General features: G+C 44.5%; 2 protein-coding genes across 10 annotated transcripts; both read left to right on the forward strand.

Moving 5' to 3' along the window:
* Positions 1-4,871: 4,871 nt before the first annotated feature.
* siae (sialic acid acetylesterase) lies at positions 4,872-13,688 on the forward strand. 6 transcript variants are annotated; one of them, XM_076990125.1, is made up of 12 exons: positions 4,888-4,979; positions 5,152-5,271; positions 5,598-5,678; positions 5,812-5,973; positions 6,137-6,300; positions 6,669-6,807; positions 9,337-9,520; positions 9,718-9,815; positions 9,947-10,080; positions 10,957-11,108; positions 12,574-12,760; positions 12,971-13,688. In XM_076990125.1, exons 3-12 carry the CDS (start codon positions 5,657-5,659, stop codon positions 13,238-13,240), a joined length of 1,512 nt encoding a protein of 503 aa, XP_076846240.1. In that variant the 5' UTR covers positions 4,888-4,979; positions 5,152-5,271; positions 5,598-5,656; the 3' UTR covers positions 13,241-13,688. The 6 variants fall into 6 exon arrangements, with proteins under 6 accessions (XP_076846225.1, XP_076846240.1, XP_076846249.1 ...); XM_076990134.1 differs by lacking the exon at positions 5,598-5,678; XM_076990120.1 differs by having other exon boundaries at positions 4,890-5,271.
* Positions 13,689-14,960: 1,272 nt separating this feature from the next.
* clasrp (CLK4-associating serine/arginine rich protein) lies at positions 14,961-24,716 on the forward strand. Of its 4 annotated transcripts, none has more exons than XM_076990088.1 (21): positions 14,962-15,149; positions 16,510-16,649; positions 17,074-17,171; positions 17,285-17,386; positions 17,636-17,715; positions 17,891-17,975; positions 18,078-18,217; positions 18,329-18,425; positions 18,763-18,841; positions 18,979-19,052; positions 19,143-19,184; positions 19,440-19,622; positions 20,133-20,417; positions 20,522-20,755; positions 20,916-20,955; positions 22,006-22,066; positions 22,891-22,949; positions 23,090-23,136; positions 23,295-23,383; positions 23,611-23,635; positions 23,736-24,716. In XM_076990088.1, exons 2-21 carry the CDS (start codon positions 16,551-16,553, stop codon positions 23,776-23,778), a joined length of 1,962 nt encoding a protein of 653 aa, XP_076846203.1. In that variant the 5' UTR covers positions 14,962-15,149; positions 16,510-16,550; the 3' UTR covers positions 23,779-24,716. The 4 variants fall into 4 exon arrangements, 3 of the variants coding, with proteins under 3 accessions (XP_076846203.1, XP_076846195.1, XP_076846212.1); XM_076990080.1 differs by having other exon boundaries at positions 14,963-15,149; positions 16,507-16,649; XM_076990097.1 differs by having other exon boundaries at positions 14,963-15,149; positions 16,507-16,649; positions 20,136-20,417.
* Positions 24,717-25,223: the final 507 nt, after the last annotated feature.

The following is a 25,223-nucleotide window of genomic DNA, read 5'->3' on the forward strand; positions in this document are numbered from 1 at the left end:
TGTTACCCAGCGTAAAATAGCAAAGACTTTTAAGTTATCATCATCAACCATCCATAACATCATCAAAAGATTCAGAGAATCTGGAATAATCGCTGTGCATAAGGGTCAAGACAGTAAAACTCTACTGGATGCTTGTGATCTCCGGCCCCTTAAACGTCACTGCACCTCAAACAGGAATGCCACTGTCAAAGAAATAACAGAATGGGCTCAGGAATACTTCCAGAAAGCATTGTCACTGAACACAATCCACCGCGCCATCCGCTGTTGCCAACTGAAACTCTACAGTGCAAAGAGGAAGCCATTTCTAAGCAAGCTCCACAAGCTCAGACGTTTGCACTGGGCCAGGGGTCATTTAAAATGGAGTGTGGCAAAATGACTGTTCTGTGGTCAGATGAGTCATGATTTGCCCAAACGTTCCTCTAAACACTGTAGAACACTGTATACATCTGTCAAGACATTGCATCACAAACAACAGATTTAGCAGTTTTTGAACATGAAGCACATGTTTTGATACCTGGTTCATCGTGTGGTTGTCTTCTTTAGGCTCCTCATCGAGTGGTTCTCCCACATTCATCTCTTCCTTATCTCTGGGATCACTGCCTTGTAAAGTTGGCATCTAAAGTGTTTCCCACTGTTCTGCCAGGCTTCTTAATTCAGCTCCAAGTGTCCCTGCTGTGGTTGTGTCATCAAACTTGATTAAATACCTGCTGAGACTTTCCAATGCTGTTTTATAGACCCGTCTCCCTTATGTCAGCAAAGCACCTTGGATCCAGGTATGTAAAACTTGTGCAGACTGTTTCATTTGGCTATCCAAACTTCTTCTCGTGTCAAGAATTATGTTGTGAATTTTTACCTCACACTCAGAGAGACAGAGGGAGTCTAATGGCCTCTTGTCAGTTGCTTTTGTCTTTCTCAGTCTTTTATCTAGTGGACCACTCTAGACCTCAATCTCACAGTCACTGTGGCTCTGTAGTTTCTCACTTACACACAGCACAATCTAATCTGAACAACTTTGAAGTCCCTGACACACTTCCTTATGCTTTCAAGGATCACTCAAACTAGCCAGTTGAACTATGAGAATCTCCATAGCCTATAGTGTGCATGTATTTGGAAAGGGGTGACCTGCTCAGATATCTGGAGGTACACCTGCGCAGTGAGGACTGTTTCATATTTGAGAGGTGACTCTGTGAAAGCTTTGAGCAGATGTCTGACAGTGGCATCTTATCCCACACTTGATAATGTGACAATTAGGCCAAGAAATAGATGTATTGCCAATGCATTGAACATCTCCCTGAGGGAACTATCTTTGGCCCACCATGGTGCATCCCCTTTTGGAGAAAGATGCCTTTGGCATGAGTTTTTACTAAATTTCTGCTAGTGCTCATCCACGGGTATAATTGTATGCACAATTTTTGTCCTCTTTGATTACAGTGAGAACAAGCCCACACCTTGCATGTTTGCAGCTCTGTCAGGGTCAGTGATGTTACATTTAGTCATATCTGTGTTGGCATCTTCTCATGCCTGTGCCAGTAACAAATGCTTCACCTGTTGCTTTCTCACATGGCTGTCAGCTATGAGCCTCTCATGGCCAGCATCAGTTACATCAGACATAACTGAGCATTCTTCCCTGGAATTGAGTTCTTGTGTTGTGTCAGCCTGTGTCAAAAACATCCCAACCTCCCTGACTCCCTTTGCAATACTCTCCTTTATCATTTGACTGACAATAACTGCATGAATTGTAATTTTTGACAGTGAGGTATAAGGGACCCCCTTCCGTCTACCCCCCAGAGTCATGTAGTCTCTAGCTTTTTCTATACCGTCACTCACATGTTCTTACATTTGCATATTGTATTTGCTAAGTAACCAACTCAAGTGCTGTCAAAGACTTGTGAGCTAAGACCTTGCTTACCAGTGTGTTCAATAAGCTTTTGATGGATTTGCTCTTAGTGACATTTGTTTAGAGGACAGGGAGCTTTCAGTATCAGTGTTCAGTTTTTTAGTTTTACTGGTCCCTAATAAATATGCATTAGTGCATTTTCAGTGAATGGCACTTTGTTCATATTGCTCTATTCACAGATACATGTGTGACCTGGTCCGCTCTAAAAAAACCAAATGTTTTTATGAGGATTTAGACAAAGCCAGATATACAGAACAATTCAATGAATAAGGCGTTTAACAGGAGGCCAAGAGTAGACAATTTGATCTGTTCTTGGTTGTGAAATGTTTTGTGGACGTGGAACAATTTTGGCACACCTTGAGAAAAAAATGAGAAATGAGAAAAAAATTCAAAAAAACCATTAGTCAGTATTCAGCTAGTTAGATCGTGTAGAAACAAAAACATAACTGTGATTCATTTATTTTTAAACTATATTGTTCAGCAGGACTAGCTGGTCGTTACACACCTCCATAGAGCACTCAAAACATTCTGTATGATTTTTGTGTTTGGTAAAAAAGAAATGCACAAAACAAATATAATTTGGACATTCTGCCATAAACATAAAATATTGATGCATTTTAAATCTATACATTAATAAATGCGATAATTAGAATGATCAATTGTATAAGTAGTACAAACACTATGGAGTGATTTTTGTTTCAATAGTTCCACAGAAGCAAAAGTAAATCCAAGAGCAGAAAGTATATGTCATGAATGCAAAACAGAAAAAAATATATCAAAAGTATATTTTTTTAAATATAATTGGTTATTTGAAACTTATTTTCGTTTGCATTTTGACAAGTTTTTGGTTCCATTGTTTTTGTTTTTTTTGGATTTTCCCAGTAAGGTCTTTTGCTTCTGGAATCTCTCTTTGCTTCTGCTTCGTTTTTTGCTTCTGACTTTTGGAACACATTTCACGTGTGGGAGGGGCTTAGATGAAGGCGTTCCTCTGCAATCTCCATTGGTCACTGATTCCGGACTGACACAGAGCTCTGAGACCGCCTCTGGGACCAAGCCACGCCCACCCCACCAGCTTCCAGCGTTTTCAAACATGGCGGAACGGGGGGGTTCTGATTCACAGTAGCATGTAAACTGATGTAAACTGGTTTTACCATAAAAGTTTATACAAAGGTTATAATTAATTGCTAAATGGTCTGTAGATATTGCAAATGTACACTGTATAATAACTACATTAAGCATGGCGGTTAATATTTAGCACACTTCACCAGCGCGAGCTTTTTAAAAATTTTAGTGAACTGGATGCAGGCATGAAAATCTGTCACCTTGCGGCGAAATTCGCCGTTTTTAAGTTTTCATATTTTGCGGTAAAACAAACTCTTATGAAAAATAGGTAGATAGATAGTTAACGGTAAAATAAGAAACAAGATTTTTTTGTAGTTCTAAATGGTGAACCCTGGTATTTTTTACACTCATTTTCGCCGCTGATGTTATTTATTGGTTCATTAAGATGTAATTGTTTTGACTGAGCCATCTGGAATGGCGAAAGCGACTTCTCGCGTTTACAGATCTGGCTCCATACATTGACAAGACACGTCAATATTTTTCAGCACGATATTATCATGAGAGAAGACGACAGGGAAGAGCATGTTTAAAGCTAGCCTTTAAATACTGTAGTTTTGCTACATTCAAAATAGTAGCGAGTTACTCGCTCCTCCTGTAACGTTCACTAGCGTCCCCACGGGTCTAAAGTGAGAAGGAAACTAATCCGCACTCTGCGTTTCAATGGACTACTCTTCTTACTCCCTCCCCTCCAAGTTAATTTTTTTTTTTTATCTGAGTCGGACAGTGCCTGAATGTCATGTCTGACATGTATTATGTTTAGTATCTCTATGTTCAATGGTTCAATGAATATTGTTCACTTCTTAATAAAATATGAACAGCACAAGATGCATGTCATGTGTGTTTGTGTTTGGCACCTGCAGAACACTGAAAAACAGTGTGAGTGAACAAAGCTGGTTGTATATAGGGTGGCAAATTTTGGTATTTGGCTTTAATTTTGGTATTTTTTAGTATTATGGATTTTACTATATTTGGCATCACCTCCCGTACACCAGCTGCCCCCCCACCCCCCGTATGTCGCCGTATCCCCGTGCCGTCACCTGTCGCCATACCAGATATTGCAAATACTCATATTTCTTCCACACATCAATGTTCTCTCTATCCAGTTCACTAAAATTTTAAAAAGCTCGCGCTGGTGAGCATGCTTAATGTAGTTATTATACAGTGTACATTTGCAATATCTACAGACCATTTAGCAATTAATTATAACCTTTGTATAAACTTTTATGGTAAAACTTAGTTTACATGCTACTGTGAATCAGAACCCCCGCGTTCCGCCATGTTTGAAAACGCTGGAAGCTTGTGGGGTGGGCGTGGCTTGGTCCCAGAGGCGGTCTCAGAGCTCTGTGTCAGTCCGGAATCAGTGACCAATGGAGATTGCAGAGGAACGCCTTCATCTAAGCCCCTCCCACACGTGAAATGTGTTCCAAAAGTCAGAAGCAAAAAACGAAGCAGAAGCAGAGATTCCAGAAGCAAAATACCTTACTGGGAAAATCCAAAAAAAACTAAAACAATGGAACCAAAAACTTGTCAAAATGCAAACGAAAATAAGTTTCAAATAACCAATTATATTAAAAAAATATACTTTTGATATATTTTTTCTGTTTTGCATTCATGACATATACTTTCTGCTCTTGGATTTACTTTTGCTTTTGTGGAACTATTGAAACAAAAATCACTCCATAAAACACATAAATAAATGCTATTTTGCATTCATTTTTTCAATTATTTTGCCATTACCAATTTAGTAGCTGCAGTACGCTTGTATTCATATTTTCCTGTTTTAAAATGTATTACTGTAATTGGGTACTTCCGTGTTAGCTCCGCCCACCCAGCGTGTGACGTGGTGCCCACGCGCGAGGTCAGACACTGTCAACGCTTCCTTGTGTTTAGGGACGTAGGACGATGCACGCTCGCGTTTGTGTTTCTCTCATTATTTGCGTCTTTGCACCAGTTTCATTTGGTAAGTTTCAGTCTGTCGCTGCAGTGGGTGTAAAAGAAAACAATTCTCACCTCCTGCAGGGAAGAGAAATTGGTGTCGGACTGCACTGCACATTTGATGAATGTTTAGATTAGGTTTTTATATTGTTTGTATTCATCCATCCATCCATCCATTATCTACTGCTTATCCGGAGCCGGGTCGCGGAGGTAGCAGTCTGAGCAGGGAAACCCAAGGGTCTTCCTCGGGGCCTCCTCCCCGGGGGACATGCCTGGAACACCTCCCTAGGAAGGCGTCCAGGGGGCATCCGAAACAGGTGCCACACCGGTCGATTTACGTTCCTACTCTCGCCTATGGTAATGAGCTTTGGGTAATGACCGAAAGAACGAGATCGCGGATACAAGCGGCCGAAATGAGTTTGTATTCATATTTATAACAATTTGAATTCCTACCTTAATGACAGTAACCGGCTTTTATTGTTAAAGCCTCTTTAACACACTGCTTTTAAAAACTCCAGTTATATTCTAAATTAATCTAAAGGTGTCACTTGATTATTCAAAACTGCATTAGTAGCCTCGATTTTGTATAAAGACTGCACCTCAACTAATTTAACTAGTCTTGTTAACTAGCTATTTTACGTAGATTATCAACAAATTGAAGCCCGTTTCCATCATGCGGGGTCACTCATCCAAACCACATGCATGCATGGAAGTATGGACCTTGGTAAAGCAAACAAACCACTGCAAAAACGGTTACTTATTTGTTATTTATTTGATTTTAATCGCAGTGTAAACACCACACGGGAGGACTGGTCTTCATTTGACTAACTCTTTGTGTATGTACATGCATCTTTCAGGAAATGATTTCCGCTTCGCGTCCTACTATGGGGACCACATGGTTCTGCAGAGAGCTCCAGAGAGGGCCGTTGTGTGGGGATATGCCACAGTTGGAGCTAAAGTCGAGCTCTCTCTATCAGGACCAAAATATAACCTAGTAAACTCTATCCATGTTATTAGTGGTGAGTAACAATGACTGACAATTAGCACACTTACAAACAGCACATTAGAATAGCCTATATGTTTTACAGTTTGTACTATGATGTACTATTTAAGCTGGAGACTCTGAAAATGGGATTTTACCAATATTTCATTTTAACTCATGCATATAGTTCACTCCCACAGGTGTTTGGACAGTGAGCCTTGAGCCAGTACCAGCCGGCGGTCCCTATAACCTGACTGCTGTCCAGAGAGGAAGTACTATTAGTGAGATCGTGCTCACAGACATACTGTTCGGAGATGTATGGTTATGTGGAGGACAGAGCAACATGGCCTTCACACTTGCTCAGGTAACAAGCACTTCTATTTCTTCATTCTGCATTTCTTTATATCTCATAAAGGGTAAGACCATAATTCAGTGCACAGCCGGACGAAGGCATACTTGAATTATGCAGCCGCTTAGGGCCCACACGCCACCAGGGGGCCCCCAAGAGCACCAAAATGATGAAGCATTTAGTGCTGAGGTGGTGGTATGTGGGACCCCAAATGAAATTCTGCTTAGGACCCCATAAAAGCTTGGGCTGGCCCTGATTAAGTGTAACGGGGAGGAAAGTTGATTCAGTGCATTATTTAACCGGTGGTTTCTATTGGGTCGTTGTGCTCTTTGAGATGACAGTTGATGACCGGCTCAGACTGGATTCCTTTGGTCCTCTTGCAGGTGTATAATGCCTCTGAGGAGTTGGCCATGGCTTCCAGCTTCCCTGATGTGAGGATCTTCCAGGCTGCCCTGGAGCAGAGCACCGTTGAGCTGAACGACCTCGCTGGGGTGGAGGTTCCGTGGTCCAGGCCTAATCCAGGTATACAGCAGGCTTATGGGGTTTGTGAGATGTCCTTAGTTTAAGAGGTGTTATGTGTAGTGGAGACAGCTAAACGCCATTTCACTGTGACACCCAAAATGGAATCCTTTCCCACTGAACTGAGAAACTGACTCACATCTCTTTGGTTGCATGTAAATTTAAAGACTGATTCTTTACACAGCAACAGGCCCCAAAGGACCCACATCCATAGTGGTGTTTACCTCCCAAAAGCATACAATGCTGACCTTATGATCTCCTGAGCTTGGGAGAGAGGCCATCTAAGAGAGGCTGGTCAAAACCAACCTTCGTCGAAGGACACTGGGACCACAGTCAGGAAGGACCATAAAACTCTAAATTCCAACCTTATCTGATCTCCCACAGTTTAAACCCACTCTATGTCCTGTGTTATAATCCAGAGCTGAAGATACAAATATTTCAGAGATCTCTGTAACTCCAAATCTGAACTGTACACAGAATTGGGATTCAGCCTACAGGAACCAGCTCGGCGAATGCAGTCTAGAGACACCGAACTTGACTACCTTCCATACAAGGAAAGATTAATTATTCTTGAAACCAGTATTCAGCATTCCAGCCTTAAGAACAAAGGACCACAAGACCATTTAAATGTGAACACTGTGCCATGTGGTTGATATAAAGACACAACTTATGATCTTTCATGTATTCAGTATTAAGTGATCTTATTAGAATACGTGTTACTGTATAAACACACCACATTGATGCATATCTATGTATTAGTTTGTATGTTACTCATCGAATGTAATCATTCTCATGTGTACGTATGTGACCTCACATTTATGCCTGTCTGTGCATTATGTCATTTGTTGTCCAAAAGTGGAAATTGAGAATGGCTCAAGGTGTAGACTAATAGAACCAAGTTAGTTCTTGTTTAGGCAGAGTATGTAAGACAATTTATTTAGGATTAGTTCACTTTGTCTTCGAATTGTGTTAATCTGTCTTCTTTGGTTAAGTCATTAACTAGACCTGGAAAGACGGGCACTCCTCGCTCTCCCCCTCTCGCTCTCTCTCTCTCTCTTTCTCTCCCCTGTCTGGGCAGAGGTCATGAATATTCATTAATAAAGGCCAATGGTCAATGGCCTGATGAACATGAAAGCGCCTTACAATTACGCCCCTAAAACTTGTTTTAAAAGCTCTAGCTCGAAGCGAAACAATGAGCTTGGCAGCCTGGTAATTTGGGAAGACTTGGAGAACTTCGCCAGAGTCGCCGAGACTCAAAGACTCGAACACGCCAAACCATCGCGACTGTTCGCTGGACTCACGCCGAACACCGCAGTGTCCAGAAGAGCGATGCCAAGAAACCGCAACTAACGCTCTCACCGAGTCCAACAGAAGATTCTTCTTTATTTTCTTTTATTTTCTTTATTCTACGTTTCGTCGTCAAAAGTACTTTTATTTCGTCTAGTCGTTCAAGTCAAGCTCATCTTCTTTCTCAGTCAAGTCATCTGCACAAGTTTGTCTGCGCCCTCAAGCTTCGACTGTGACGTCACCGCTAAGCCTCCGCGACCCGAGCCGTCTCACGTGACCTGCTCCGCAGACCTTAGCCGCCTCAAGAAACGAACCGTGAACGCGCACCGGTTGGTCCGCGTAACCACGTCTCTCCTTCGAAGTAAGACGCTCAGTTCATATGCTGTTTTGGGGTTGCCAGCTGCTATTTCTCCCGGAGTCCAAAATAGTAAATACTGTTACCATTAACCTGCCCAAACTTCCTCTTTCTTCTTTTCTATTCTCTCACTAAAGACCTCGTGTCCGTCCCTGGGTCCTACGCTAGTTAGGCAAGCCTTAGGATAGTTAAATAAATAAATCTCATGATCCGACAGTTGTTTATCACTCGCTATTGTTGTTTAATTTTATATTCTTTGTTGTTCACTATTATATCCCTGGTTTAAATGAGTAGATTCACATATAGGTTTAGTTTCAATTTGAGCCAAATCATTCATATGCTTTGTATCAATTGTAATATTAACCATTTAATAAATGTGGACATTTATTCATCTGGTCACGGTGGTAAATGCATATTTTGGTCGATGGTATTAGGTCACTGCGCGGAACCAGAACTTAACCCTTTAGTAATGAGACTGATCAAACCATATTCCACCTAACTCCGTTATCACAATACTGGTTCCTGAGCAATCAGGATGGTGCCCCGTTCATAATCCATAAAATAACATATGTATCCGCTACATATGCAAACATTACTGTTTACAGTCAGCTACTTAGAATTTGCATGCACTTAATCTTGTATGCATATGTGCATTATTTATGCTGAATATTTCCCTATGCACATGCTAAGTCAGGATGCTGATACTCACGTATAGTTCATCTGCATAATCTGTTGTCAGGACACATTTTGCATCCGCATAAGCTACAAATCTGCTTAGTCATGCGAATTTGATTTGTGCACAACGTGTGTACAGGGCAGGGAACTACAAATGTATTTATGCTTACTGTGTGTAATATCTATATGGCTTCATTTAAAATACATGATTGTAGAGCTGCTCGGAGGAAAGGATTTCACCCACTTCTCAGCCGTTTGCTGGCTGTTTGGCCGCTACCTCTACGAGACCATGAAGTTCCCGATAGGTTTAGTGGAGTCCTGCTGGAATGGAACCCCTATAGAGGCCTGGTCCTCCCCAAGGGTGCTACACAAGTGTGGGCTACAGACATCTGGTGACAGGTAAAATTCCTCCTGCATGCGTCTTCTAAGAGGCCCTTATTCATCATCCATCACTGAGATGTTTAAAGAAAAGGCTAAATTATGTACACCATGCAAAGATTGCTGGTTGACTCCAGTAATTGCTGGTAATTACTCTTGGTCCAGTGTACTTTTATGTCTGATTCTATTCATTTTATGTCTATGGCACTGCCGTGAAGTCATCTTTGGGATAACCAGTGGACCAATGGAGTGTTATGGAATGCCATGATCCACCCCTTCCTTAAAATGACCATTAAAGGAGTTATATGGTATCAAGGTGAGGACACTATGTTCAGTGCTCCCAAGATGAATCTCAGTTCGGGCATTCAGTAGTTTGTCATTTTCACCAATGTAATGATTCTTATGTATAGGAAGTGAACGGTGGTGTAAGAATGGTGGTTTTCTTAGGTGAAGCAAACACGCTGTACAATCAAGCTAAGTACTCGTGCACGTTCCCTGCACTGATTGATGACTGGAGAGAGATGTTCCATGCAGGCTCTGAAGGACAGACTGCACAAGTCTTCCCCTTCGGATTTGTACAGGTACAGAATCTATTATTTGTTTACAGGACAGTATTAAGCTTGTCACAGTACTATAATTTTGACTCCATTACCAGTAACATATAATTTCACAATTTTCAATACAAAAACAATTCCTTGGAGTAACTACTTTAAAAAATAGTCCCTCCATTGTTTAAACAAAATGTTTATTGCATTGCCAGTTTTTTTTATTTTAAAGTGAAACCTTGCTAAATAAAGCTAGCCAAATAAACCTGGCTAAAGAAATGATCATACAATGAACTAAATACTTCAAATATCCTTCTTTTGTAATTGCATTAGGGAGTTTCTTTGCATGTTTAAGATTCTTGGCTAGGAACGCCAATGTATAATGGTCTTTGCAGATTGTGTTGGTCTGTCTCGCACAGAGGTAATGGTAGCCTGACTGGGTGTATTGAACAAGCCTCATGCAACTCTAGACAATATTTATCATAAACAAGAGGCCGTAAACCAGTGGAGCAGCAGAGGCACCTCATGCCTCTTTGGGCGTCAGGAGCGCGGCACTGCCAAGTTGTTTTCACATGAGCTCTTTTCATAACAGTCATAACATAACACCATTGATTTGCTCAGTCTTCTACGACTTTGAAGGTCAGCTCAACATCAACATTGCTGCCTAATTACAAAACCAACAGGAATGTTCCAGCATGCCCGTCCTGCTGATCTCATTCCCTTTCAAATGTTTCGCTAAGATGTGGTGCGTTCCTGTTGTAGAGTAGCTATACAGTATACAGTTATGCAGACTAGCTACTGCAGAGAAGAGATTAGCTAGCTAGATTGACACATGTTGAAGCTTTATGAACATGAAACCCATATAAGCATTCATCAACTTTAATGTTCTTCATTTGTGTTGGGTGCCCCCAGCTGTGTACCTATAAGAAAACCTCACAAGATGGATTCCCAGAGATTCGGTGGCACCAGACGGCAGACTATGGCTTTGTCCCTAATGAGCGCATGGAGAAAACCTTCATGGCTGTTGCTATGGACTTACCAGATGAGACTTCACCTTGGGGCAGGTACAGACAAATACACAGGGTCAGAGGACAGATGAGAATGTAAGGTGTGTAATAAAGTGCTTTAACAGCCTTTTAGTGGCTCTGGGATTGTTTTTAACTGTTTGTTAAAATAAATATCATATACACTCACCAGACACTTTATTAGGTACAACTTGTTAGTATTGGGTTGGACCTCCTTTTGCTTTCAGAAGATTAATCGTGGAAAGATTCATCGAGGTACTGAAAACATTACTGCAGATTTGTCGGCTGCACATCAAATCAAATATATTTATATAGTGCTTTTCACAACACATGTTGTCACAAAGCACTTTACAGGATTTACAAGGTTAACAATACTATGGGTCCAAATCCCTAATGAGCAAGCCAAAGGCGACAGTGGCAAAGAAAAACTCCCTATAGGGTGGGGATTAGGAAGAAACCTTGGGAGGACAAGACTCAAAAGGGAATCCATCCTCCATTGGGCGGCCCGTTAACACACAAATTACACCACATCCCAAAGGTGCTCTATTGGATTGAGGTCTGGTGACTGTGGAGACCATTCGAGTACAGTGAAATCAGTCTGAGATGATTCGCATTTTATGACATGGTGCGTTATCCATGATGGAAGTAGCCATCAGAAGATGGGTACACTGTGGTCATAAAAGGATGAACATGGTCAGCAAAAATACTCAGGTAGGCTGTGGCATTGACACGATGCTCAACTGGTACTAATGGGCCCTAAGTGTGCCAGGTAAATATCCCCCACACCATTTTACCACCACCACCACCAGCCTGAACAGTTGATACAAGGCAGGATGGATCCATGCTTTCATGTTGTTGACGACAAATTCTGACCCTACCATGCGAATGGCGCAGCAGTATGTAAATTGTAGCCTCATTTTCCTGTTCTTAGCTGATAGGAGTGGCACCCAGTGTGGTCTTCTGCTGCTGTAGCCCATCCTCCTCAAGGTTCGACGTGTTGTACATTCAGAGATGCTCTTCTGCATGCCTCCGTTGTAATGACTATCATTACAATTCTATCAGCTCGAACCAGTCTGGCCATTCTTCTCTGACCTCAGGCTTCAACAAGGTATTTGCGCCCACAGAACTGCAGCTCACTGGATTTTTTTTTCTTCTGACCATTCTCTGTAATCCCTAGAGATGGTTGTGCATAGAAATCCCAGTAGATCAGCAGTTTCTGAAATACTCAGACCAGCCCGTCTGACACCAACAACCATGCCACATTCATGCTCGGTTTGAACTGCAGCAGATCGTCTTGGCCATGTCTACATGCCTAAATGCATTGAGTTGCTACCATGTGATTTGACATTTGCATTAATGAGCAGTTGGACAGGTGTACCCAATAAAATGACCGGTGAATGTAATTTGATTAACAAATAGCTAATAATTAGAACCTTTATAATATTGCTAATCTTAATATGTAAAGCATGCTGAGATTTCCTTTCATGCATATGTATGTGTCTAGTATTCACCCACGGGATAAACAGGATGTGGCATATAGGCTGGTGCTGGGAGCGCGAGCTGTTGCCTATGGGGAGAAAAACGTCTCCTTCCAGGGCCCCTTCCCCCAACACACCCTCATCATTAAGACCTTCGTAAACATTACCTTCGATCAAAACATCACAGCCAGCCTCTCCAACGATACTTTTGAGGTAAGAATCGTCACTGGGTGCATTTCTTTTGTAAGAATGTTATATTTCATTATTCGCATAACCGGTTCATTGACACTGCTGTGGTCATGAGCCTCAAGTCAAGCTCACCCTCAAGTTGACGATAAACTTTCAAGTTGACACTGCGCACTAATCCCTGTCTTGTTCCTTTATTTGTTTTTGTGTTTTGGTGGTTTTCTGTCTCCATCATAGATCTGTTGCTCGCAGGAGAAGAAGCTGTGTACTGCAGGTTCCAAATGGCTCCCGGCCCCAATGCATGAATGGGGCACCAATTATGTCCTGGTATCGATAGCGAAGTGTCCTGTTGACTATGTAGCTGCTGTGCGCTATGCTTGGAGTGACTGGCCCTGTGCCTTTAAAGCATGTGCCATCTACACTGCAGATGGAGTCTTACCAGCACCCTTGTTCCTGCTCAACCGTTGGCCAGAAAACAGCTTACAAAGAGTTTATAATAATATATAATATTATTATTATATATGTAATATAATAATAATGCAAGCAATGTCATTAAGACTTATGCTTTCAGTCTGTATATCTGTGAATTAAATCAGTGAAAGTATGTAGCAACAGGACAGATGCTTGTAAATTTGTAGGGTGGTTTGCGCTAAATAACCACCAGGTGGTGGTATTGTCAAATCATTTGATTAGACACATCGTCTCCATACCACATATTGCATTTTGTTGAACATTGAGTCAGACTTCTTAGAAGGAAGAAACAGAATAAATGTCAATAATTTTTAGTTTAAAAATTTTTTTAAATATTAACATTGAATGATATTTTCTTTTTCACTTTCCAAATCAATTGTATGCTATTCTCCAGCTATACTGATAGTATTTCATTTAACAACAGTAGCAGACTCACTAGTCACCATAAATTACAAATGCTAATAAAGAGGTCAGATTTGCCGCACATATGACCAGGGTGCTCTTGTGTTCTTTGTAAATGTTATATACACAAGGTTCCTCTTTGAGGCCTGTGGTCTGGCATTTCAGTTTCTCCTGAGGAGCTTCAGGCTTGGGTGGAGACCCTGCCATGCTAGGGGCATGCCTCTCACCCCCGGAGAAGAGAACCGCTAAAAGGGGGATGGAGCAGGGACATGGCGCCCTGGGAAGTACCCCAAGTGACCACAATGACGCAGAGGGACTGTACACCAAGACCTCATATGATTCAGTGCCTCGCCCTTCACATTGAACTCAGATACACCCTTGAGCAGGACCATGTTGGTAGTCTTGTTCTGTCCTGCAGAAGGTGTGAATGAGATCCATCAAACCCTCCTTGTCATTTCTGAGGACTTGGATTCTAGTTATGTAAACAGCCAGCTGAACGGTGACAGGGAATTTTAATTTTTAATTCTGTGTCATTATTTGAGGAAGTAGATTTGTAGATGTGCATTTTTATCTGAAACACTAGAAGAGAGTTGCATTAACATGCTTTTCAACCTAGCTTTAGGCCTAATGATCAGACAACTTGCTTTCAAGCAAACTATATATACCCATATGCTCCTGGGCACATGGCTGTGCACTGGATGGCTTTGTGTCGTACACCATCTTAAGCTGCCTGTCAGGACCACATGCTTTGTACAAGATATGTACCTATTGCTACATATTCAAATTGTAATATGTCCTGCAATCTATTAAAAATACATAATTGAGCCTTTAATGTGAGATGGTCTGCATTATTTTTTACCAAAACTATGCTTGTTGAGTCATCTGAATGTTCTGGTACATCAAAACACCCACAGAACACACATCTGGAACATCTAATATTGGTCACAGAACACCAAAAAGAAAAAATAAGAGCTGGTTTGAATATTAGTGATTTGCTACAGCAGTTCTGCAAATGACAATATTGTGATGATTAACAAACAATATATTGTGCAACCTTGTATTTGTTATTTGTATTTTTCTTATGGCCCAAGGCATATTTGCTTGTTTGTTTAATATATTCAGTGCATTGCAAACTCTGCAGGAGCTTTATACTTAACAAAACGCCCATTTTGTTAAAGGTATCAAATAACACCAAGGGTATTGTTGATTTATCTTCTTTAAAAATAATCTATGACTCGTGTTTGGAATTTAGCAATACATGTGCTTTATGAACTCGTTGACCAAAGTAATTTATGTGCACGAATGACACGAATGCCTCGTCAACATGCGTACGCAGAACTTTGAGGTGAAGGGTTGCTGCTTGCTAGATGGCATGGAACAAACCAACATAGCCAGACTGGGAGGTGTGCACGCTTGTACCTCGCTAGTGGTCTAGCAGCTGTGCACCGGCACGAGCGCGGCGGCGTCATAACTTTGGTCTCGCGCCTGACTCGCGCGGTCGAGCGAAAAAAAACTCAAGTGCATTTGTTGTAAACAAAAACAGGTAATTTAACGCGCCGCGCGCCTTCGGGCGGGTTTGTGACTATGTAGTGACTCGTAAGTAAATGCCCTAGCCTAGTCCGCGTCCTGGCTAGTTCACGGTTATGCTAACAGCAGTGTGAACGTTTAGCAGAACCGTTGGTCTTCACTGCCCGTTTGAAACGACCACGCTAGCTAGCTTAGCGTCAGCTACCATACTATATATGTAGATATTCATGAGGTACTCCAGACGAACACCAGCTGGTGTTGACTATAAAGGTCAGCTATCGGGCTGGACTACGCCAGGTAGTCATGTAGCGAGGTTAGCTAGGTTGGGTGGCTATGGTGCAGTTGAGCTAAACCAGCCGTGCTAGCCACAGTGCTAGCTGTCTGGCTACCAAATGTGTCCCGAGACATGTTGATTACGGTGTCGGTTGAGGTAGACCGTCGCGCGTGGGTTGTAAAGCTGGTTAATTTATACATGTATCCACCGAGACTAGGATAGCTAGTTAACCTAGCATAGCCAGCTAGCTCTAATATTAGCGGACAGCTAACGTGAGCTAGCCTGCTGACGGGCCAGAGACGTGAACTAGCTGAACTGTTGCTCTCTAGCACAGGCCGCTCGTTTCGTGCGGTAGTTTGAATATAGAGCGGGTTAATGTGATTTGGAGGGTGCAGTGTTTCAAGCCTCCACAGCTGGACCACCATGTGCAGTGGTTCGTGAGCAAATAAAGAGTTTAGCGCTAGTTTTCCGTGTTACACCTGACATTATTATTGGTCATGTTCTATGTTATTCAATTTATGTAGCTAAGGAAGTGAATTTCGTAGCTCATTGAGTGTATACACACACACACACTAATCACTCCCTTTTTTGTTGATTGTTGCAGATACGTTTTCTACCACTATGCACCCCGTTAGCCATCTCACATAGACGTTCTTCATTATCTGTTAGTTTCTGACTGCTGGACTCACTGCTGTTTGTGGGATGTTTTTGGGTGGGACGCCACTGTCAACCCAGCAGTGACACTCATGGCTGTAAAATCTACAAGAACGCTATTGTGCCAAATAGTTTCATCAATTTGCCTGTGGTTATTGTAATTACAAAAGCACGGCACCCACCACCATGCTTCTCCAAATGCCAGTGTCCACTATGCTGACAATTGTCCAACATAAAAAAAAAATCTGTTCAGCAGTGGTCTGAGACTGACCAGTGATCAGTGTAGAGAGTGATTCGATGGATTGTGTTCGACAGACAGTGGGCCAAACTGTCAGATTGTACCTTGAAATCACACCTATGATTGGACCTAATAAAATGCCTGGTAACAGGGAAAAAGAACGGTTCTGAGTGTAGTTTTTCTCTCTCCCCCCCCACTCCCCTTCAGCAGCAGCCGTGCCCCGCCGTGACCCCACCCCGAGCGGCGCTGTCATGTGGCAGGAGGCTCGCAAACATGAGCGCAAGTTGCGCGGTATGATGGTAGACTACAAACGCCGCGGGGAACGGCGGCGTGAGTACTACGAGAAAATTGTAAGTTGATGTTCTGCTTTAATTCATCACAAGCACACTGCACCTGCTACCAGGCACTTTTTCAAAGAGAAGTAGTAAAACTGAAGCGTAAGCATATATGACACTTGTACCATATATGTGTGTTTGTGAGGCGTGCAGAAAAGTACAAAAGTCATAGCTACACACTATACAGATCACACTCAAAAGAGAGATTATGAAAGAAAAATCTATATTTTAGTGACACCCGATGGAGAATGGGGTCTCTTTTTGAATCCAGTCCTCCCAAGCTTTCTTCTATCAAGGTTTCTTCATTTCAAAGGAGTTTTTCTTTGCCACTGTCAGCTAATTTTAAGTGTTAATTGTTGAATGCATTGTGATTTAGCACCTATTTGCCTCTAGTCCTCTGTTTTCACTCACTCTCGGATCACTGTGTGATGCTTTGCAGAAAAAGGACCCAGCCCAGTTTCTGCAGGTTCATGGTCGTGCCTATAAAATCCACCTCGATTCGGCTGTAGCCTTGGCCGCCGAGAGTCCCGTCAACATGTGAGTTACAGCAGTCTGTAGGCCCGAGTGCACCAGAGAAATGTCCACATGCAGGAGGAAGTGATCTGTGTTCTTCATTCGTTAGAAGCAACTTGGTTGCATTTCTTTTCCAGGATGCCATGGCAGGGAGACCCCAACAACATGATTGACAGGTTCGATGTCAGGGCGCACCTGGACTACATTCCCATGTACACACCTACCCTACTGAGCACCACGTGAGTTCACTCTCAAGGAAATTCATCTGCATTATTTTTTTTATGTTTTTCAACATGTCTTCTATTTAAAGTATGATAATCGGGCATAGTTCGGCTACTTGTATTTCCTGTCAGAGCACAGTGCATACTTTTTTGCGTATATTGCTAGTTAAAAAAATAATAATAATTTAAAAAAGTTGCCTTGTGAACCTGTGATCTCGTTGGTGCTATTTTGTGCCAGCTCTGTTGATCAGATTGTTTCTGTTGCAGTACCCCTGAGCAGGAATCCGAGGAAAGGAAATGCAATTATGAACGTTATCGAGGCCTGGTGCAGAACGACTTTGCCAACAGTGAGTGATACCCCATGTACATGTGTAGACTCCATGGCTTGTGCAGGACTCTGTGTTTGGACAGGGTTGTTGTAAGAAGGCAAATCTTAGCTGACTGTGTCCAGGAGCATAACAGAAACGTCCAGAAACAGGTCTGTGGGAGCTGCTGCGTTCATTTGTTCTCACCCTCTCATAGTCTCCGAGGAGCAGTGTTTGTACCAGATATATGTGGACGAACTCTACGGCGGCCTACAAAAACCAATTGAGGACGAGAAGAAAAAGTAAGTCCACGCTGCCTTGATGGATTGATGAATGCATCTCTATGCAATGAATTCTCTACAGTGAATTGATACAAGGGCCCTTGCTTTCGGTTTTCCTCCAAGGCTGACTGAGAAGAAGGCGCAGATCGGCTACACGTACGAGGACAGCACGGTGCCCGAACAGGACGCTCGCTCGGACAAAGGAGACGAGGAGAACTCAGAGGAGGAAGAGTCAGAAGAGGATGAGGTGATCCCTGACATCGGTATGTCATTCTCTCCCTCTCTGCTTTCCTCTCACTAGTTAAAGTAAACCCGGAATGCTAGCTCGGGAATGCTAGTTCTGGAATGCCGACGTGCCTGTTTTTGCCCTCTAGATGTTGAGGTGGACGTGGACGAGCTGAGTACGGAGCAGGAACTGGACCTAAACAAGATGGCCACGCCGTACGGCATGGGAGAAGGAGACTTCGTCTGGTCTGTTGGATCATCTTTCATCTTTCGTCTACAAACCAGCCCTTCCCAGTCCTAGCGCCTCCGCCCTGCGCGTTTTAGTGCACCAGCGCTCCCTCACATCTGACAGAACCCACTACCTGTTAAACACGCTCTTTAGCGGAAGAGTCCGATGTGCGTAAGAGGCGGCGAGGGGGCACTGAAACGTGCACGGCGGCAGGCTAGCACCCCCTCCCCCACCCTGACGCCATACGTTAGGTCCTTGGCCGCATGAGGTCTGTTATCGATGAGAGTCTCATAGTAGCAAATATGCCATGACGCGTGTATGACTGGCCGAATAACCGACAGGTCTTTGTGGCAGGATGTTGAGAAAAGACAAGGAGGAAGTGGAGGCCATAAAACATGCCAAAGCGCTGGAGGCAGAGAAGGCGATGTACTCGGTGAGAACTAGACCAGTCCTTCTGCTGGTGTGACTGTTGAGAGGCCCCCCCTTGGTATTTTGTGTGTGCGTGAGATTGGTGTGTGACCAGCGTGTGTCCTTAGGCAACATACATGAGTGTGTGGGCGTGTGTTTCAGGGCCGGCGATCTCGCAGACAGAGGAGAGAGTTCCGTGAAAAATACATGAAGGGAAGGCAAATCAGTCCTCCCAGGTACCTCACTTCGTGCGTCGCCGACACCACTCGGCCAAAGCCGCGTTCACACTCCGACGTGTTTTGATTACGTTTGTTTGTTTATTCCAGCTATGCCAGAAGAGATAGTCCCACCTATGACCCCTACAAACGGTTAGTAGCCGTGGCCATCAGCTCATCACTGTTACTGTGCACTGATTTCTCCGTCTCAGTGTTGTGGGAGGGGGGAGCAACTTGGTTTCTTCGGTAGCACTTGGCGTAGTAGTTAAGCGTTAGAATTGGTTAAGCATTAGAATAGAAGTGTATTCTTTTTCTTTCCCTCATCTTTCTCTTTGTCTTTCTCTTTCTCGCTCCACCATGTGCCTCCACCTCCATCTTGCACCACCTCGTTCCCTCTTTCGACGCCAGACCTCAGTCCGAGTCGAGTTCGGAGTCGCGTTCTCGTTCGAGGTCCCCAGGCAACGATAAGATCACCTTCATCACCAGCTTTGGGGGAAGTGACGACGAGGGCACTGCGACCGCACAAGCCCCGCCTTCTGCGCAGTCAAGCCACGCCCCCTCCAACCCTGCAGGTCATAGCAGGGGCTCCCGGTCGGTAACCTCCCCTTTCTTCTTCTCCCCCTGGCTTTTCGTTGGATGTTTACTCCTGTCATTCATACACGTGTTGCGCTGCAATAGCTTGTGTGACGTTTCATTGAGGCTGGGTCACAAGTTCAGGGTTCTAGTCTCTGGATTGGAAACTTGTGTATGGACTGCAGTGTAATGGTACAGTTGCAGATACAGTAGCACCTTTTATGAGGGTCACAGCTTCATTAAAGTTAAGGACCAGCTATTATCAATAACATGCGCAAGCTTCTGGAATTGGTTTTCCAGACCAGATTTAATATATTTTTATTAAAATTAATTTTCCAGACTGTTAACCCTAAGGTACAAGGTATAGGCCTGAATCACCATTGGCATTGCTTTTTCATCCAGGAGCTTAAATCCATGTTGAGGGATTCTGCCCAGTGTTTAGCGTGGCATGCAGTGCGTGTTCGCCCTCCCTTGGCCCGTGCACCCGTAACGACGGCGCACCCTGGGGTTGTTCTGTTCTCTGTCCAGCAGGAGGCGCTCCTCCTCCAGCCGCTCTTCCTACTCCTCACGCTCCTCCTCGCGCCACTCGTCCCGCTCGTCGTCCCGGTCCAGGCGCGGGCGGCGGGCACGCGGAGCTCGCGACGTCCGGCACTCGCGCTCTCGCTCCCGCCGCCGCTCCGACTCCAGGTCGCGCCAGCGCGGAGGGGCGGGGGGCGGCGGAGGCTCCAGAAGACGCTACGAACGCACGCGCTCCCGCTCCACGGAGAGAGAGCGCGACAGGGGGAGGCACTACGCACCACGCAGGCGAACCAGGTGCGAGAGGGAGGGCCTTCGGGGTTCGTTTACAAGTCCGAGGTCGGTAGAATGAGCTCGCATGCCCGAGCTGCTCCTCAAAGTGTTTCTGCTCGAATCCAAAGGTCACACTCTCGATCTCGATCGGCTGACCGCGGTCGGCGAGGCGGGCGGAGTTCCCGCTCTCGCTCTCGCTCGGCTGACCGCGGCCGTCGAGGTGGGCGGAGTTGTGGTTACAGGAGGGGCGGAGCCAGCAGCAGTCGAAGTCCGTCCTGCTCCATTCCCACCAGCCAAAGCCCCTCCCCTTCCTCCCGCTCCAGCCAGACCGCCACAGCCGGTCTTTCTGACAAACTGAGAAAGTGAGTCCGGTTGGCACCACAGCAGCATGGGTGCATTACTTCATCATAATAAAAATAGATGGATGGAAATGAATTATTTTGGACCTGTTGAAGGCTTTAACAATAATTCTCTTTCTTGCACAATTCTCTCTCTCTCTCTCCCTGCGTGTTTCTCTCGCAGGCCTGACACTCCGGGTGGTAAAGAGACGGGAGCTGCCAAAGTCAGTAAGAATTTGATATAGCTGGTTTTGTTGCTAAAGACTACGCCTCCCTCCCTCCTGACAGGCTGACGCAGTTGTCAATAAGTCTGATCCTCCCACCCACCTCATTCAGTCCCGGCTCCTCGGAGAGCGTCCAGTGTCGTTGGAATTGTCCTCTGATTGGCCATCTCCATAGCAATCAGCTCTGCACCAGGCGACCGCAGTGCTCCGTGTTTCGAAAAACACAGTGGTCCTTTCAAGGGCACCTATTTCTGAACCTGTTTAACCCTCATTTATGGTGTGAGCGTGTGACGGAAAGACCGTGCCGAGAATGTGTGAGGTACAACACAGAGGGGCTGTTATCTATATTCTTATTGTGTTTGTGTATGTTCCCTTTTGAACACTCGCACCATGATTTCGGTCTCACCTGAAAGTTCTTACATACCGTCAGACTCAGATACCAGGATGATGATGAGAGTCTGATGAGATCATGGGGAGTGCGGAGGCAAAATGAGCGTTGGTTAGGAGCAGAGAGAGGGAGGCCAGGTGGGGCGTGGGGCATGCTGAGACAGGCAGGAGTTCACTCCTCCCTCACCTGCGTGAACACACCCGCAGCCCCCGCTCTGAAAGGGCTCGGGACGGGCCACGGCAACATTGCTGGAAGACATTTTGTTACCGATCCCCTAAATATGAGGCAGGAAAGACTTGGGGGAGGGGGGGGGTTGTCCAGCACACCGTAGCCCACTACAGCCTCTCTCTTCTGCACGTGCACACACACAAACACACACCCCCATCATCACCACGGGGGAAAAACCCCCAAGGCAAAAAAAAAAAAAAAAAACACCAGCAGACACCTGTGAAATCCGGCGCTGCTGTAGGGCGGACGCCAGACACGTCCAGTGTAAAGGGTCTGTGTGTGATCGGTGAGCCCTACCTCCGGGAGCACTCCTGAAGGGGGGGCCCGCCGTGTCAGATGACAGCGTGTAAGCCCCAATATCACCACCCCCCACCCCTCTCCAGTCTGAGCGTCCCCCCCGGAATTTGTGTCTAATAACAGCATGTCCGTTACAGCCCAAGATGACCCCCCAAGAAAAGCTGAAGATTCGCATGCAGAAGGCTCTCAACAAACAATGTGAGTTATAACACCCTTCACCTGCGACCACACAGACGCCTCGCAAAACACGGAGACCGCTCATTTCTACGTTCATATGTATTATTTTTTTATGGTTTTAAAATCACGTATTGCACTTTGATAGAATGGCGTGTGTTCAGTCGGTCTGCGTTTCTCCACGTGTGAGCCCATTGGCAAGCTCTGCCCTGGCCACCAGCTGCATTAGAAACGGCGTGGAGGTGTATGGTTTTTATAGCCCATCTGACACCCTGCCTGTGCCACTGCCGTGTGGAGAGAGGTCTACCACCACCCAAAAATATCCAGCCAACAGCAGCACTGTGGTCAGAAACTGACCACTGGCACACAGGGCAGCTTCCCAATAGTGCACAGCAACAGATGGGCAGTACTCTGTATTTGTGCACCTGTAAAATTAGCTGTAAAATTCCCATAAATTAGCTGCACCTAATAAACAGGCCAGTGAGTTTGGGTACAGAGTAGGTGTTTCAAGTGCAAGGCGTGGTTATTGTATGGACACGAAGCCAAAGTACTAATAATGTTAAAGGGCATATTTTCATGTCATCTGATTTAATTGAAACTCTTGAGTCCTTGTCTAATATGGCTTCAAGTGCATCTTCACATTCTCCCCTTGCTGCTGTGCAGAGGAATTATTGTTCATTTGTGCATTTAAATGTGTTTGGTATGCAATGCGTGTCATGTGATGGCAGCACAGGCCACTAATAACTGCAGGCCAGTACTGATGAGATGAGGCACTCTTAGTGGTGGGAAATGAGGAAGTTGATGTGACCGTCTTCTCTTCTTCCTCTAACCCCCCCGGGCTCCTGCAGCCAAGGCGGATAAGAAGGCCGCACAAGTAAAAATCCAGCAGCAGGAACACAAACGACAGGTGTGTGTGCGCGCGCGCACACGTGGTTGCTCACGTGTCGTGTTTCACACCTATTTCTCAGATTCTCTCACTACTGACGCCGTTTTAATCATATTCTAACAGCTGTGTGTGTGTGTGTGTGTTTCTCTTCTAAACCTTAGGAACGAGAAGGAGTCCTAAGAGCCATGGCTCGCAAAATACGCATGAAGTAAGCATGCACGTGTGATTAAATTGTTGTGTTTGTAACTCCGTGTGTGTGTGTGTGTGTGTGTGTGTGTGTGTGTGTGTGTGTGTGTGTGTGTGTGTGTGTGTGTGTGTGTGTGTGTAAAACCCTCACCCTCCGAGACCTGCTGGTGTGTGTTGCAGGGAGCGAGAGCGGCGGGAGAGGGAGCGGGATGAGTGGGAACGTCAGTATGGCCGCCAGAGCCATTCACCTTCCCCTAACGCCAAATACAGTGAGTCCCCCAGTGCAGAGAGAGTCCACTGTATGGCAATGTTATTACTAGTGTGCTCTAGATTAGTCTAGAATGTGTAGTTGGATTTGATACAACCTTACCCTTGTGTTTCCATGGAGGATATTTAAGGCATGGCAGCGTAAAAAAAAAAAAAAGTATATAATGAGTATATACTGAAAACAATAAAAAAATATGTCAGCTCTAACGCAAGTTGTTTGCGTCTTCAGGTCGAGATTACGGCTCATCCAGACGGTAGGTGGAAATAATTTCGAATACCCTCAAAACAAACGTCGGACTTTGGAGTTGTTCCAGATTCAGTTCTGCCTCACTGGGCCCATCTCTGTCCACGCAGGAGGTCGCGCTCCAGATCACGAAGCCCGTACTATCGCTACTGATCCCAGTCTCCCTGCCACCACCACCGCTTGGCACACGTGGGAAGAGGAGAGCTGGGACGTCATGTAGGACGGAGCGTCCCGGTCCAGAGTTCAGGGCTCACCCACTTCATCCCTTCCACCTCCCAGCACAGCTACAGCAGGCAGACCAGAGCTCTGAAGCCTTCTGTCACCTGCTTCAGGTGGATGAGGAGCTGAACAGGAGAAAAAATAAATGCAATGGCAGGGGGTCCCTGGGGACTGGAATCAGAGCGTCTGATCTAAGACGTATACTGTATCTGAAGAGCTGAAGGGACAACTGAGAGGCAGGTTGAAGAATTCTTTCTTTCTTTTATTCGTTCTTTCTTTCTTTTGCCCACTTCCAATCTGATTCCTGATAAGTACCCCCGTTTAAAAGGTTAGATTTCCCTTTTGTTGGTTCTAATGAAATACACTGTTTTTTTGTTGTTGTTGTTTTTTTACTCTCCCATTATGTTTTATAGCATAGTCAGAGCAACCCTTGCTTTAGGGACAATTCGGCTAATGTGGGGAAAAATGATTCTCGAATGATTGAATTGCCTTTTGCACAGAGATTAGCTGTGTGGGTGAATCCAGTGCTTGTGCGTCTCCCTCTTTTCTGTCTTCTGAGAATGGTCTTAACTTTTGAGGGGGCTCAACATTTTGAAGTGCATATGAGATCAGACCTACATTTGTACATAATGGGGATGTATGTGTATGGGTATGCGTGCGTGTACGCGTGTGTGTGTGTCTGTGTGTGTGTGTCCAGCTGACAACTTAAAACCCATGCTGAGGGGAGGAGGATGATTGTCTTTTAAAGTTCAAAGACTTGCATACTGTAAATATGTCTAACTACCATCTGTACTGTTTGGCCTTGTGTTTTACCCAGAGTCGACCTCAGTATACAGATATTGGGAAAAGCAAATAAAATGCTTACAAAGAATGAAAAATGTCTCGAGACTTCATTTGTACATATTATTAAAATGTTACAAATCATTTTCCCTGCAGGCCTATTCTATTCACCACTCACTTCAAAATAGGCTTTCATTTAGGTATAACTTGTATACAGTTGAAACCTACTGTGGTTATACAGAATTTCTTAGCTGACTTTGAGCAGTTTCAGTGGTCAGTGTCTGACCAAAACACCACTACTTGCTGGGTGTTTGTGGGTGGCAGACAACACACTTACATGATGGAGAAAATGCTCCTGTGACTGATAAAGCCATGCTAGCATACCAGCTACAATTGTGTCAGGGTCACTGGTGTGCTGAGAATGGTCTTCAAGCCAGATGATATCTGCTCAGCTGTGGTTCTGTGGACACAAACGTGCCAGTGATTAAGCGTAGAGGGTGTGAAATCTAAAGCAGCAGATGCGCCATCGTAGTTGTTCACTTTACATGTGCACCTGCAAAATAGATGCTCACTATTAAAGTGTCCAATAAATGTAGAAC

The sequence above is a fragment of the Brachyhypopomus gauderio genome, chromosome 2 (genome assembly GCF_052324685.1).
Source record: "Brachyhypopomus gauderio isolate BG-103 chromosome 2, BGAUD_0.2, whole genome shotgun sequence".
NCBI lineage: Eukaryota > Metazoa > Chordata > Actinopteri > Gymnotiformes > Hypopomidae > Brachyhypopomus > Brachyhypopomus gauderio.

Excerpts from the sequence above, each read along its gene's own strand:
- siae (XM_076990110.1), top strand. The coding sequence starts at position 4,922 with ATGCACGCTCGCGTTTGTGTTTCTCTCATTATTTGCGTCTTTGCACCA. Across the intron at positions 4,980-5,811 it reads CTTTGCACCAGTTTCATTTG|GAAATGATTTCCGCTTCGCG; the intron begins GTAAGTTTCAGT and ends TGCATCTTTCAG. Across the intron at positions 11,109-12,573 it reads GAGACTTCACCTTGGGGCAG|TATTCACCCACGGGATAAAC; the intron begins GTACAGACAAAT and ends GTATGTGTCTAG.
- clasrp (XM_076990088.1), top strand. The coding sequence starts at position 16,551 with ATGTGGCAGGAGGCTCGCAAACATGAGCGCAAGTTGCGCGGTATGATG. Across the intron at positions 17,716-17,890 it reads GCAGAACGACTTTGCCAACA|TCTCCGAGGAGCAGTGTTTG; the intron begins GTGAGTGATACC and ends ACCCTCTCATAG. Across the intron at positions 18,218-18,328 it reads TGAGGTGATCCCTGACATCG|ATGTTGAGGTGGACGTGGAC; the intron begins GTATGTCATTCT and ends TTTGCCCTCTAG.